The following is a 13,367-nucleotide window of genomic DNA, read 5'->3' on the forward strand; positions in this document are numbered from 1 at the left end:
GGCTTGCGCAACGCGGGTCAAACATTTCAAAGATTCATAGATGAAGTTATTCACGGCCTTGACTTTTGTTATGCATATATTGACGACATTTTAGTATTTTCTCAGTCTGAAGAAATACATAAAGAACACCTAAGAATGTTGTTTGAACGACTTTCTGACTATGGAGTAGTTGTAAATCCGTCTAAATGTGTAATTGGTGTACCAGAAGTTAAATTTCTAGGTTATTTAGTCTCATCTGCTGGGACACGTCCACCTCAGGAGAGAGTCACTACTCTACAAGGCTACCAATTACCTCAGACAATGCGTGGTCTTCGCAGATTCTTGGGAATTATGAACTTTTATCGTAGGTTTCTGCCTAAGGCCGCTGAATTTCAAGCACCTCTGCACTCCCTACTTAGTGACGCTGGTTCAAAAGGTTCCCTCCCTGTGCCCTGGACTCCAGAGACAGAAGAAGCTTTTCAAGCATGCAAGGCTAGCTTATCATCAGCAACACTATTGTTTCATCCTAAACCTGATGCTCCTCTTGGTCTCTTTACTGACGCCTCTGGAGTAAGTGTAGGTGCTTGCCTCCAACAGTTTGTCATGACTCTTGGCAACCTCTAGGTTTTTTCTCCAAGAAACTATCATCCAAACAGTGCGTCTGGCCTGCATACTACAGAGAACTCCTCGCTGTTTATGAAGCTGTTCAGCATTTCCGTCATCTCTTGGAAACAACTTCTTTCACTATATTCACAGATCATAAACCACTTATTTATGCCTTTCAACAGCGCCGTGACAAGTTGCCTCCAGCTCAGTTACGCCAACTTTCATTTATCTCTGAGTTTTCGACAGACATAAAGCACATAAGTGGCTCACAAAATATAGTTGCTGATGCTTTGTCACGTGTTGAAGCCATTTAAACTGTTTTAGATCATGAATCCTTAGCCAAGTCGCAAGAGTCAGACGAAGAACTTCAAAATCTCATTTCAGAAAGTACTACATCTCTTAGATTGGAGAAAGTTCCAATTCCTGGAACTCATTTGAGCCTTATCTGTGACACCTCAACAGGAACTCCTAGACCCTTTGTGCCATCAGAACTGCGACGTAGAGATTTCGACCAGTTCCACAAGCTGAGTCATCCTGGAATACGTGCCACAACAAAACTTATCTGCGATCGTTTTGTCTGGCCTTCCATTCGTAAGGATTGCCACAAATGGACTCAATCTTGCCTCTCATGCCAAAGATCTAAGATAACTAGACATGTTTCTACCCCTCTTGGTGATTTTCATACACCTACAGAACGTTTTTCCCATGTCCACATTGACCTAATTGGCCCACTTCCCTTATCAAAGTCTTCTAGGTACTGTCTGACTATCATAGATAGATTTACTCGTTGGCCTGAAATTTGTCCTATTGATCAAATAACTGCCGAATCTGTTACTCGAGCGTTTGTCTCTACTTGGATAGCTCGATTTGGATGCCCACAAAAGTTGACATGTGATCGTGGATCCCAGTTCACATCGACTTTGTTTAAAGACCTAGAGCGACAGTTGGGCATAAAGCTCCAGTTCACTACCAGCTGGCATCCACAAGCCAACGGTATGATTGAAAGACTCCACCGCCGGTTGAAAGCTGCTATAATGGCTCACAGCAAATCAGACTGGACCGAAATACTGCCCTTTGTCCTTCTCGGAATAAGATCTGCTTTCAAGGAGGACATCACTGCTTCATCAGCTGAACTGGTGAGAACCACTGCGTCTTCCGGGAGAGTTTTTCGTAATACCTTCCCACGGGAGCAACGAGCCACAAGGATTGGTATCAGGGCTGCGTAAGCATATGAATCGACTAAGACCTACACCCGCATCACGCCACATTAAAACAGGGTCGTTTGTGTTCAAGAACCTAAGCACTTGTGACTTTGTATTCCGCCGACAAGACAGCTTAAGAAAATCTTTACAGGCTCCATATTCTGGTCCTTACAAGGTCATATGCCGTGACGAAAAGACAATTACCATCATTGTAAGAGGCCAAGAAACTAAGGTATTTTTGGACAGGGTCAAACCAGCCTATATTGTTGCCGATAAAAATCCTATTCCTGAGCCCACGAAACTTTTGGTACCGACTGGACAAGCAGAGGAAACCTCAAAACTACCACCATCTTGTCAAACTCCATCTACGAAGTCTTATACAACTCGTTCTGGAAGACAAATCCGACCACGGGTTACTTTCCAGAATGATGTATAGATTCCTTCTCTCCGTGGGGGGCTGGTGTAGCGTCAGCTGATGACGTTGTCATAGCAATGAATTATGATTTAGTCTGATTTTTTATTTCTACAGGAATGTACACAAAATTTAACTCTCTTATTAAACTACTTTTCTTTTACTTATTTGGTCGTATTTCATTTGATATACACAAACAACCACGACCAAACTTATTACAAATAAGTTTGAAGTAGAGTTCAACATCTTGTTATGTGTTTTAACAACTATCTTTTACAGTACCGGTAGTCTTTATGCACTTCAATCATTGTACCCTTACATCTTCATTAATACAAGTTTTCCAAAGTAGTGTGGATTCATCCCATTGAATTTGTAGGGGAAGAAGATGTAATGGCTTTATACTTTTCATGATTGGATTGGAGGTTGCTTTGACAATTTTATTGAGAAAAGATTAGAAAAGTCATTATCTTTCATTCCCAGGTGAGAGATAATATTAAACACTTCTGGGCTTCCTAACTAAAACATAGGCCTTGGCAATAGGTTTAAAGAAATGAAACTTCAGAAACTTCAGAAAAAAAGCCATAAGAACGGATAATCCTGGTCACCACACTACAAAATACCGTACAGCAAGAAGCCTTACTACAGTATATGGGACGGAAGATTTTCGGAGATAGCCTGGCCAACCACTTGAAGATCCTAAGAAATATTGTCCTGAATAGGGAACTTGAAGACTGGTTAGTGGATAAACCATACTACAGTACTTACTAAAGGGATTCTTTCATCAACATTGATGACCAAGGTGATCCTATATTTTATTTTTTAAAGAAATCTCACATAAGAAATCAATTGATTGATTGTTGGCAAGGTAGCCTCTTGCCTACTACTAGTTAGTCACTTACCTATCTGGTAGCACTGTCTGGTGGCAGAATGGTAGTGGGGTAGTCCTGCATGACAGCCACACTTGCCCTCTGGTAGAAACAATGTACCCTTCTCTTGACATGGTCCAGGGGTCCAATGTTGATGACACGTTCCCGTTGCAGGCCAGTAATACCTAGAGCAACAAAAGTATTTACTTATAGATCAATTCGCAGATGCAGTTTTTAACACCATCATAATGCATGTCTGCGCACCCAAAATAGTATGGCAAGTGAAGACTACATTCTAAGTAACGTATGTACAACTCCTGACCTATCCTTAGGTGTGTTATAAGCTATTTTTTAAAGTTTCTATCATGTTTACCGAGGCCCAAGTTTTGACATAACTGACCGTTACATGAACTCTGTGCAGTTTTCTTAAAAGAATTAATAATCAAGAGGTGAATTGAATATAATATTGGCTATATTCTGGAACTATATCCTCCAATTGTCTAGTAATGTCAATTTATATTCATTATGAAGCTTAAGGATCATCTACACAGAACACAGAGCAAGCTTACAAGAGACTAGCAAACGAGTAAGAAATCATGCATGTCGGCGAGTACTACATTAAATCCCCGCTAATAACCAATATCTCCGACATCATCAAGAATAATCCTACTTTTTGCTTGTGCTGTGAATACACTTAGCGAGTTTATGATCTTGCTTGCTCAAACTAGATGTGGGGTGTAAAGTTGTTGGCAGTGTTTTTTAATTACAGTTATCAAGCGAGTGTGGCAAGTACACTGGGGTAGATTACAAGCTGCGTCTGAAAATATGGTCAGTAACTTGTAAACCCTCCTTGTTTTCGTAAGTTCCCGGTAACTTATATTATTTACAACAGTTGTCAGACTGTATTACCAGTATGTATTCTGTAAATCTAATAGCTGCTGTCATTAATAAATTGTCCCCTGTAAAACCACATAAAAAAGGTCTCTTAGCGTATATTTGCAATTATTCTGTGATTCAAACACCTATAGCTGCTTTAAACGTACTAAGTCTAAACTTGAAAGGATCCAGTTCATAGAGAGAGAGAGTTTGGTGTAATTTTTGTTATAAGTTTCGGTAAAATGTATTTACACTGTACTGGTATAAGACCTAACTCTGATTAAGAGTAAGTAAGCAATTTGAACTTTTGTTCACAAACCTTAAACAATCTCATAGTCAACTGCCAATATTATCTTTGTCCTCAGGAGTAGTGATAGGGTTATCCTTATTCTTGGACAGTCTACTAATTATGTCGTCTTAAACTTGTCTAAAGTAACCATCGACTTCCTGCCTCAACTTAAATACTCTGCACGCCTTATGATTATTAATAAGTAAAATATCTTCTTCATAACAATTTTAAAAGAAGATCATGGAGTAAATTAATACTACTAACAATAAAGAAATAATAGCAATCTAGTATTATGAGAAATAAAACTCTGTGTATGGTGTTCAGTACTTTGCTCAGGTATTCATGAAATGTGAAAATATAACCCTCTCAGGAAATATTCATTGTTAAGGAAATTGAGTTAGTTATGTATGCAAAATAGTTTTAAAAAACATATATAATCCGTGTATTATTCCAGCTTCAAGAACGAATTATTAATAAACCAGTTTACCTTGTGGTTGCCAGATTCTTGAAATGTGTAGATATCTTGCGCGTTCGCGCGCTGGATTCCTATGACTTTACCGTAAATCGTCATCCGACCGAAAATGTAAATATTTGTAAATAGTGTTTGTGTTAAATAGACTAATGTGACAAACTGTGCTCCTGACGATGCTACACATGTAGCGAAATGTACATCGAGCAAGATATCTACACATTTCAAGAATCTGGCAACCACAAGGTAAACTAGTTTATATATAATCCATAATTTTCTCGATATTAATTAGTGGTACTCACAAAGTATTTTTGAAAAAAGGTTGGGAAGCTCTGACATAAGGTATGTTGAATGCATTACCTGCCAAGTCTGCCGTCCTGGTCACAGCGGCACTGGCCAAGGGTGCTGTTGGGGGAGCCGGGGGCCAACAGCTGGCCACGGGGGCAAGGGCCCTGGGTGTAGCTCTGGTAGCAACGGGTGTCCCGCGGGTAGAATAGCTCACCCGGATGAGGACAAGGAGCCACAGCTTCACACACTCCCCATCTCTCACTGGGACTGGACCTGTAGTAATACAAGAGAGATGTTAATAGACTAGAGGACTTCTCTTTCAGTTCTACATCCAAGGCTAATGTTTAGGTTAGGGGTTTAAAATAGAAGTATTAAGCCCATAGCCATAGAAAAAAATTCAGATTGGTCAGTTTTGAATTTATTTTCATGCTGGGTTCTCTGAGTTTGAACTGGAAGCTCATTCAATATCCAGAATAAAGGATGAAGATTTTGCTATACATTTTGAAGAACTTTTAAGTGCAACAAAAGAGGAAGAACCATACCAAACTTTCAAAACATTTCATGGCTAAGGAAAAGGAACTAATGCATGCAAATATAAAAAGAGGCCTTGGCTACAGAAGAGAACAAATTAAATTTAAATCAAAAGTATTCATAGGAGAAAAGGGCAAACTAGATGAAAATTAGCAAAAAGGTTGTATGTGTACAGAAGAAGACGATTCAGATGCAAATTAAAAAAAAATGACATGTAGAAATATTTACAGAAGAGAAGGAGTTGGATGGAATTGTGGTGCATGATGGGTATCTACAGTCATAAAACTATCTACAGAAGCTGTTTTTTGAAATGCCATAGATGTTTCTGAAGTCGTCTTTGAAGCTCATTCGATATTCATATAATTCTGAAGAATAGTCATAGGTAGTAAGTTATCATCCCCCTTTAAAAAATTCATAGATATTTGTTCCCTGGGTTGGTTTTGAGTTGAAGTAAGAAGTTTGCATTGGAACAAATTCTCATTTATTGGATAATTGTTTGAGTAGGTATTTTAATTCTTGGTTTGGATATTTCATCCACAAACTTGAAGGAGTATCAATAAATATTTTTGTATTTTCTGTAGTGTACTAGCTGATAGTATTGATAGTCCCTAAGTTCCATCATCCAAATACCAAGAACTCAAGATAAAAAAAATACCAGCCTACAAAATAAAAAGTTGATCAAAAATTGATCCAACGACATATAAAAGAAAAATAAACTACTCATTGGACAGATTTTGTATTTTTTTTTTTTTTGAGTCTTTTGAAGTATACCACTACGGTACAAACAAAACTCTTATAAACAAAAAGCCAAATAGAAGAAAAAGAAAAAGTACAAGACAGATTTTGCAACAAGTTGAAAAGAAAAAGAGGCTAAGAAAGAAAACAACAAAAGGGAAAGACCAAACCATAACTGTATTGGGGTGATCTAGCGTGGTATCATAATGTCTCATGATCGACCAAACTGCATTGCCGTGGGGAGCGCGGCAGTGGTCCGAAAATCAGTGCTCCGAAAGGCACTGGTCCGAAAGAAATTACATGGTCAGGCACTGCTTCGAACGGCATAAGTTCGAAAGGCACTGGTTCGAAAGTCACAACTCCGAAAGTCACTAGTCAGAAACATTTTGTGCATCCAGGCACTGGTCCGAAACAATATGTGCATCCAGGCACTGCTCCGAAAGTTATAACACCGAAAGTCACTAGTCAGAAAAGAATGCAAGGGTCAGGCACTGGTCCGAAAGAATGTGCGTGGTCAGGCACTGCTTCGAAACGTGGTTCCCCCTCGCAGCGAATGGGCGGAGCTATACAGGTGTGGAGTGGGAGCAGCCTCCCGTCCCCCCTACCTCTTGACATGCCCCTACTTTTTGGCGCGGCGACGACAGTGTCGGCTAGTCACTTCTCATTCTCACTTCACTCAATCATTCTACGCTACCACCAGGACCAGGACCAGGGGCAGTTGACATCGGGGATACTCCCCAGGATATATTTTCAATCGCAAATGTTTTTAGTGAAGGAATTATTCTAATGCAAATTAATTTGCAGAGTAATGCAAATTTGTTATGCAACCTCTATAGAACTTAAGATATGTTGCCAAATAAATATCATGAAATGCCCATGCATAAATATCCAATCATAAATTTGCTATAGTAAGTGATTATATATCTCTTAAATTTATATTGTTGTAAAAAATCTTACTAATATTATAAAAATGTGAAAGTTTGTGTGTTTGTTTGTTTATTTGTTTGTTTGTTTGTTTGAAGTTCAATCAAGCATTAACCACTGGATTGATTGGGCTGAAATATGGCATGATAATAGCTCACATTCCCGATTAACATATAGGCATATTCTTATCTAAAAAATCCTTTCGGGCTCCGCCCCATATTGGCTCTGTAGTTCCCCATGTTAACCTTATGAGTATTCATATTTAAAGGGAATCACAGATTTTATTCAGCTGTTTCAACTAAAAAAGTTGGTTCTATGATATGCAAAAGCATTAAAATGTATAAGATTTACCAACAGGGTGCAGCACTATTATTATTTTTAATTTTTTTATGAAAACAGCAAATTTTTACCAAGTAGCAACAAAAAACCGTGAACGAAAAGCTTGAGTATAAATGCAATAAGCATTTTATATTTATATGCCGACCCCGTACGAAGGACGGGTACTCTGCAAGTATATAATATATTTGCAATTAGTAGCATACTAATGCATTTTATGTTAATTTTGCTGAATACACGACCTATGATTTATTATTACAATCTAAACAGAAAAAGGTGACACAACTGGATGTTTCTGAAAGTTTCCTGAATTTTGTTTTCTTGATCTTTTTATTGACGTCTGTATCTTTAGTTCTAAGGGTTTGCCCTGTAGAACCATCACAAAAATAATATGTTAACACATAACAACATGTTTAATCTCCGAATAAAAATCCCACAACATAAAATCGGTAGAAGGTTTACTAATCGAAAAAAACAGTTCTGTTCTAAAATAAAATCATTATAAATTATTATAAATTAAACTGTCTTATAACCTAACCAAACTTGCTGATAAAGGAAAAATCTAATGAAGGTTTACTAATAGAAAAATCATTCTGTTCATAGAATAAAATTATAAATACCTTAAATTCCAACAAAATAAGGGCACTGGTTCGAAATAATGGATTATTGAAGCTAAATCTTCGATACAAAGTTTATAGACTATAGTGTGATTCGAACCGGCAACTATAATATTATCAGCCAGGTACGGTACCCACTACGCCACCGAAGCTCATTGCCAAGCTCCATATCGTTGCGGTAAACGGTGTTCCCCCAAGAAAGAGACTGATGTCACACCCATACAGCACACTTTCTCCTCAGGACATCCCACGGATATTGTGACAGGATATGCAAGATATCCCATAGTAGTCCTATGGTCAACCTGGGATATCCCAGGATATCCGCAGGAATGCGTAATGTCCCCGCCCGGGGATGCTCGATCGATACTCCCAAAAGATTATAGTGCTGCACCCTGTTGGTAAACCTTATAACTTTTTAATGCTATTGCATGTCATAGAACCAACTTAGTAGTTAAGTGCAGAGAGCACACTGTGCTCTCTGGTTAAGTGGCAAAGTGGCATAGTAGTAAGTGGCTCTCTTCAAGCCACTTACTACTGATCCAGGCAGTGCTGCTACCTTTGGGTGTTTCAGGGAACTACGTCCAATCTCGGGGTAACGTAGTACAATCACCGCTGCTCTTTTATTATTCATCAGATTGAAATATTTGAATGCCAATTGCGTTCGCTACGGTGCCGCACCGGCACACATTTCACCTGCATGTCCCTTAGTAGATTTATGCTTTTGATTCGGCTGTAGATAATTATTAAAAGAAATGATTAAGAGAACTGTCCCCGGTTGGGTATCGTAAATGCAAATGCAATTATCTGCTTGCAATATTGAGTGGGCAAGCATTTTAATCCATTCCAAAGTCAATGCTATGCTACATCTGTGCAGGATCATAAGTCAAGTGTTAAATGTAGGGGTCTGACTTACGGGAAGTATAAGTGAGGCAACGATGGCGTCATAATTTAGTTCAAAATTCCTCCGTGAACAGTGTTGTAGTAGAGAACACAGCGCGTAATTTTTACTTTACTATTAGTTAATTATAAAATTAAGAAAAATTATAAAATTAATCTTACAATTTTTTAATTATGAAATTAAACCGTCATAACTTAACCAAACCAACCAAACTTGCTGATATGAAAACTACTTTTGATAAAAAAGTTGGTGCTGCCAGCGGTATTCGAACCCGGTACCTGCAGATTTTACAGCCCGACATGCTATCCAATACACCACCGAGGCCGATGGATGGATTCCGTATCTTTCCGGTAATGGTGTTCCCATTACCGCGTATCCCGTATTAAAAATACTGGTGGACAGTACGAAAATGTACAATAGATTATGATTAATGACAATACTGTCGGTATGGCACTTAAATGCTTACCTACAAGTCCACCCAACACTTCCAAGAGGGTCGTGGCATTACTACGTAAATAAAATCAATTTTCTTTGTTTGAAGTTCATTGTTGGTGATGGTGAGTTAATGTTGTTCAAAGGTTTATTGCGGACATTTTCCATTACGAATGTAAAAAACAATACACAACGTTTCGGGATCTGGAATCTGATCCCGTCTTGTGTGAAGCTTGTGAAAAAAAAACACATTACAACTAACAATACACAAACGCCCAACCTAAGTTGGAAACACTACAGAGGGTAGTAGTAAAAAAAAAACAACTTAGTAACTGTTCTGTACAAAGAAATAATATCATGTGGATCACGTTCCCTTTTTATATATGGTGTATTACATGCACTTGTTGTCAGTTAGCGTCCATAATCAACGGCAGTACAAAGGGGTTTATGAAGAAATCAAACATATTCCCGTATTAAAATTACTGGCGGACAGAACGACAATGTACTATATATTATAATTAATTACTATACTGTTGCTATGACACTTAAATGGCCGGACAAGTCAACCCAACACTTCGACTTTCTAGATGGTGGCGTGTTGCCGGGGTAGCATCTTGACGACAGCCCCTTACTATTAGAAGAGAGAGAGTGTCAAATTTTGTTCTATCTTCTCAGTTTTCTAATTATAATTCACTTTATTAATTTACTTTACGCGTTTACTTTAACATTCGAATTTTGTTATTGTTTGAGGACTTTTTTTTTTGTCCTAACAACTATTTATGTTTTACATATGTTAAGGGAGTTGAATTTTGATTGAATAGGCCTACCTACATTTTAAAATGTATTTAGATGTGTTTACTTCATTTTCTTGTAGCAGTAGCAATCGCTTTACTCATTGAAACTAGCATCCAATTAAGTTTCATTTGAGGATTCAAAGTAGCCTATAATGAATTAAACTTAATTAACTTAAATATTTATTTTGGCATTTGGTTAGGTATTATGCTATGGTGTCTCTCATTTGCTATCTTATGTTTCCAGTTATTACTTATTAGTCTTTAAAGGAATTAAACGTAGGCGACCAACCGAAATAAAAAGACTTACAGTATTCATCATCAATATTATTCATACTGTGTTGTATAATCTAATTCCTACGGGAATAAATGAAATGCTAAGTTCCTTCCTATAGGTAACGTAACTGTAAGTTTTCTTTTCAAGCAGGAGCATTAAATTATAATGTATTGTTATCTTAAAAAACAAACGAACGAGATCTAATAAATAGTAATCAATACCAACACTTGGATATAATTTTAGCAAGTTTCCCAAAAGAGAATAAGTTATTACCGTAGCATTCTAATAATAGGATATTGCTAATCTTAGGTAAGTTGGTGTTTTTGGATAGGCCACATTGATTTCAATTAAGAAGATGCTAAAAAAATAATAGCAATGTTAACATCAGACGGAATGAGCTATACAACTGGCATAATTAAATTTAGATAATACTATATGGATAGGAAAACTAACAGTACCTAATTAAAATAAGGGGTATGTTTACGAAAAATCGACTTACTTGTTATTATTGTGTCTGAACATGTAAAATATAATTTATTTCCACATAGCCTTCTGCATTTAACTATAACGTTTTTTTTTTTTCAAAATTACTGTAAAACTGTTGCCTAAATATAGGTAGATTGAAATTCACTATTTATTTTTCCAGAAAACACTAGGCCTACCAGGAGATTTTTTAAAAGGATAAATATATACTGAAGAAGATTAAAGGATTAGTTTGGCTTACATAGGATTCTTTAACTTTTAATAATTGGTCTGCAAATAGTTTATAATTAATTACATAACATCATTAAACGACTAATCTAGTTCTATCAGTGTTCAAAGGAGGCTCTGGATTGGAAGAAATCGCTCCGATGTTTCGTTCCGATTTCAATTCCGCTGTCCCGATTCCAGATTCTTTGCTCTGTGTTCCAGGCAGACGACACAATGCGTTATATTCGGACCTCGGCTATATTCGTTATGGTTCGGAAGCGCTCGGGATGGCGTGGTGGTGCTGGGTTATTTCCTCCAGAGAAGGTCTCGTCAATGACCGTGGCATTCTGACTCCGCCCACCACTGACACACCCCTCCTTCCCCTACAACGGGTCTCCGCCTTCGGTTCTTGCTCCTCCCTCAACCAATGTTGGAGCCCAGGCGTTACTCCGAAAGGCAGTGGTCAGAAAAGAATGCATTGCTAAGGCACTGGTTCGAAACAATCTGCACGCTCAGGCACTGCTCCGAAAGACAGTGGTCCGAGAGGCAGTGGTTCGAAAATAATACAAAGATGAGGCACTGGTCCGACAGATTCAGCATGGTCAGGCACTGCTCCGAAAGGCAGTACTCAGAAAGGCAGTAGTCCGAAAATGATTTTCGAACCAGTGCCTTTCGGAGCACTGCCTTTCGGACCACTGCATGGATCTCTTGCCGTGAGCGTGTCGGCCTGTCAAGTGTCAGGATGTCAGGCCAGGCTGTGTGTGTGGCTGGGTGCAGCAGCGGCAGCGGCACTGTGCCGTGCCGTGATTGACGTATCCTTCTACACCCTCCCCACTTCAATAACGAGATTACAGATTACACCGTCCGTCGTCGTCAAGTCTATAGTTTAACATCGATAAAACAATAGGCCTATCATTGAGGATGGCCTAGCCGCGAGACCCTAGTTTTCGCGCACTGACCCTCGCATACTGAAATGACGTGCTCTGTATGATATCAGACATATTAAATCAAGCAAACCATTTTTTAACCAGCTACTGAACGTAATGACTAGAAAATATGTATTATTAGCGGATTTTCTCAGTTTTAAAACTTTGGTGTTTTATTGGAAAACTATTTTCCGAACTTAAATTCCATCATTAATGTAGAATGGTTTTCTTCATTTTAATTTCAGAATGGAATCTTGTAATCGGAACTTTTTTTATCAGCTAAACGCAAACGCTTTCAATATCGGCTTTTCGATGTGATCAAGCCGAATTGGCCGGGTAAGTTTGTTAAAATTATGTGAATTCAAGCCAGAAATGTTAAGGAATAACGTGATGAAAAATTGAAAACTCCTAATTTTTGCTATAATTCTTGTCTTCTTCTCTTTAGTAGCCATTGCAAACAACGTTAGTAATATGTCTATAAACAAAACACAAGCACGACAACATTTTGCAGTTAATAACAAATCGCATGGAAATTACCCGCCAAACTGTACGTGCGTTTGTGATCAGTGCTGCGTAGGTTGGAATTGATCCTACCGAAGCCGCCTGGTACTACCGTCTTGCCGAATAATTGTTGTCGGATGAAAAGTACCATTTCATTTTTCTTGTTGACTTTCACATTTCCTCGAATTCTCATTTATTTCAGTTGATAAAATATTACCGTGTTACAATCACACATTAAGACATTCCTCTCTAAGCATTGGCTTTGAATAGTGCAAGACTTATCATCCTAATTATTTAAAGTAGAACATGTAAAAAGTAAAAACATGTAACCTGTTTTGCCGTGTGTTTCAAGTTTGTGAAGTTTGGGCATCAGTGACGTCTACTAAATGTTTTTATCTTATTTCATGGTAGGTATTACGAATTGGGATTTACTCTTGGATTATTACACCAGAAGACTAGCAATAGCTTGTGCGTAGAATGTTTTATTTGGTTAGTTTTTATAGTTAGTTGAGGACAAATCGTCTTCTACATAAATCGGACGAAACTAACCTTTTAACCTTACTCCGCCTTCATTTTCAATGTATGTTGTTATTTATAAGCTATGCACAATTTACAAAGGCATGCCAGTAAAACAGTAAGTTGTAGTTCAGATTAGATTAGAGTTTTACTACGCCGACACACGAAGGTGCATATTGTAAGTCCAATGAGTGGACAATGAGTGT

The 13,367-nt window shown here is 38.0% G+C and overlaps 2 protein-coding genes across 6 annotated transcripts in view; one reads left to right on the top strand and one right to left on the bottom strand.

Moving 5' to 3' along the window:
- The window catches only part of LOC128988213 (centrosomal protein of 135 kDa-like), a 118,383-nt gene that overhangs the window by 63,172 nt on the left and 41,844 nt on the right, over window positions 1–13,367 (top strand). The gene's annotated exons all lie outside the window — the stretch shown is intronic.
- LOC128988214 (multiple epidermal growth factor-like domains protein 6) overlaps window positions 1–13,367 on the bottom strand; it is a 32,487-nt gene that overhangs the window by 13,574 nt on the left and 5,546 nt on the right. Inside the window, exons 3-4 of the mRNA XM_054409492.1 lie at window positions 5,060–5,260; window positions 3,099–3,250 (exon numbers count right to left, since the gene is read on the bottom strand). Of these exons, the coding sequence (XP_054265467.1) occupies window positions 3,099–3,250; window positions 5,060–5,260 (353 nt within the window). The remainder of the gene's footprint in view (window positions 1–3,098; window positions 3,251–5,059; window positions 5,261–13,367) is intronic.

Source organism: Macrosteles quadrilineatus, unplaced genomic scaffold (assembly GCF_028750875.1).
Source record: "Macrosteles quadrilineatus isolate MER2022 unplaced genomic scaffold, UCM_ALF_1.0 Scaffold_2__2_contigs__length_208266976, whole genome shotgun sequence".
Lineage (NCBI taxonomy): Eukaryota > Metazoa > Arthropoda > Insecta > Hemiptera > Cicadellidae > Macrosteles > Macrosteles quadrilineatus.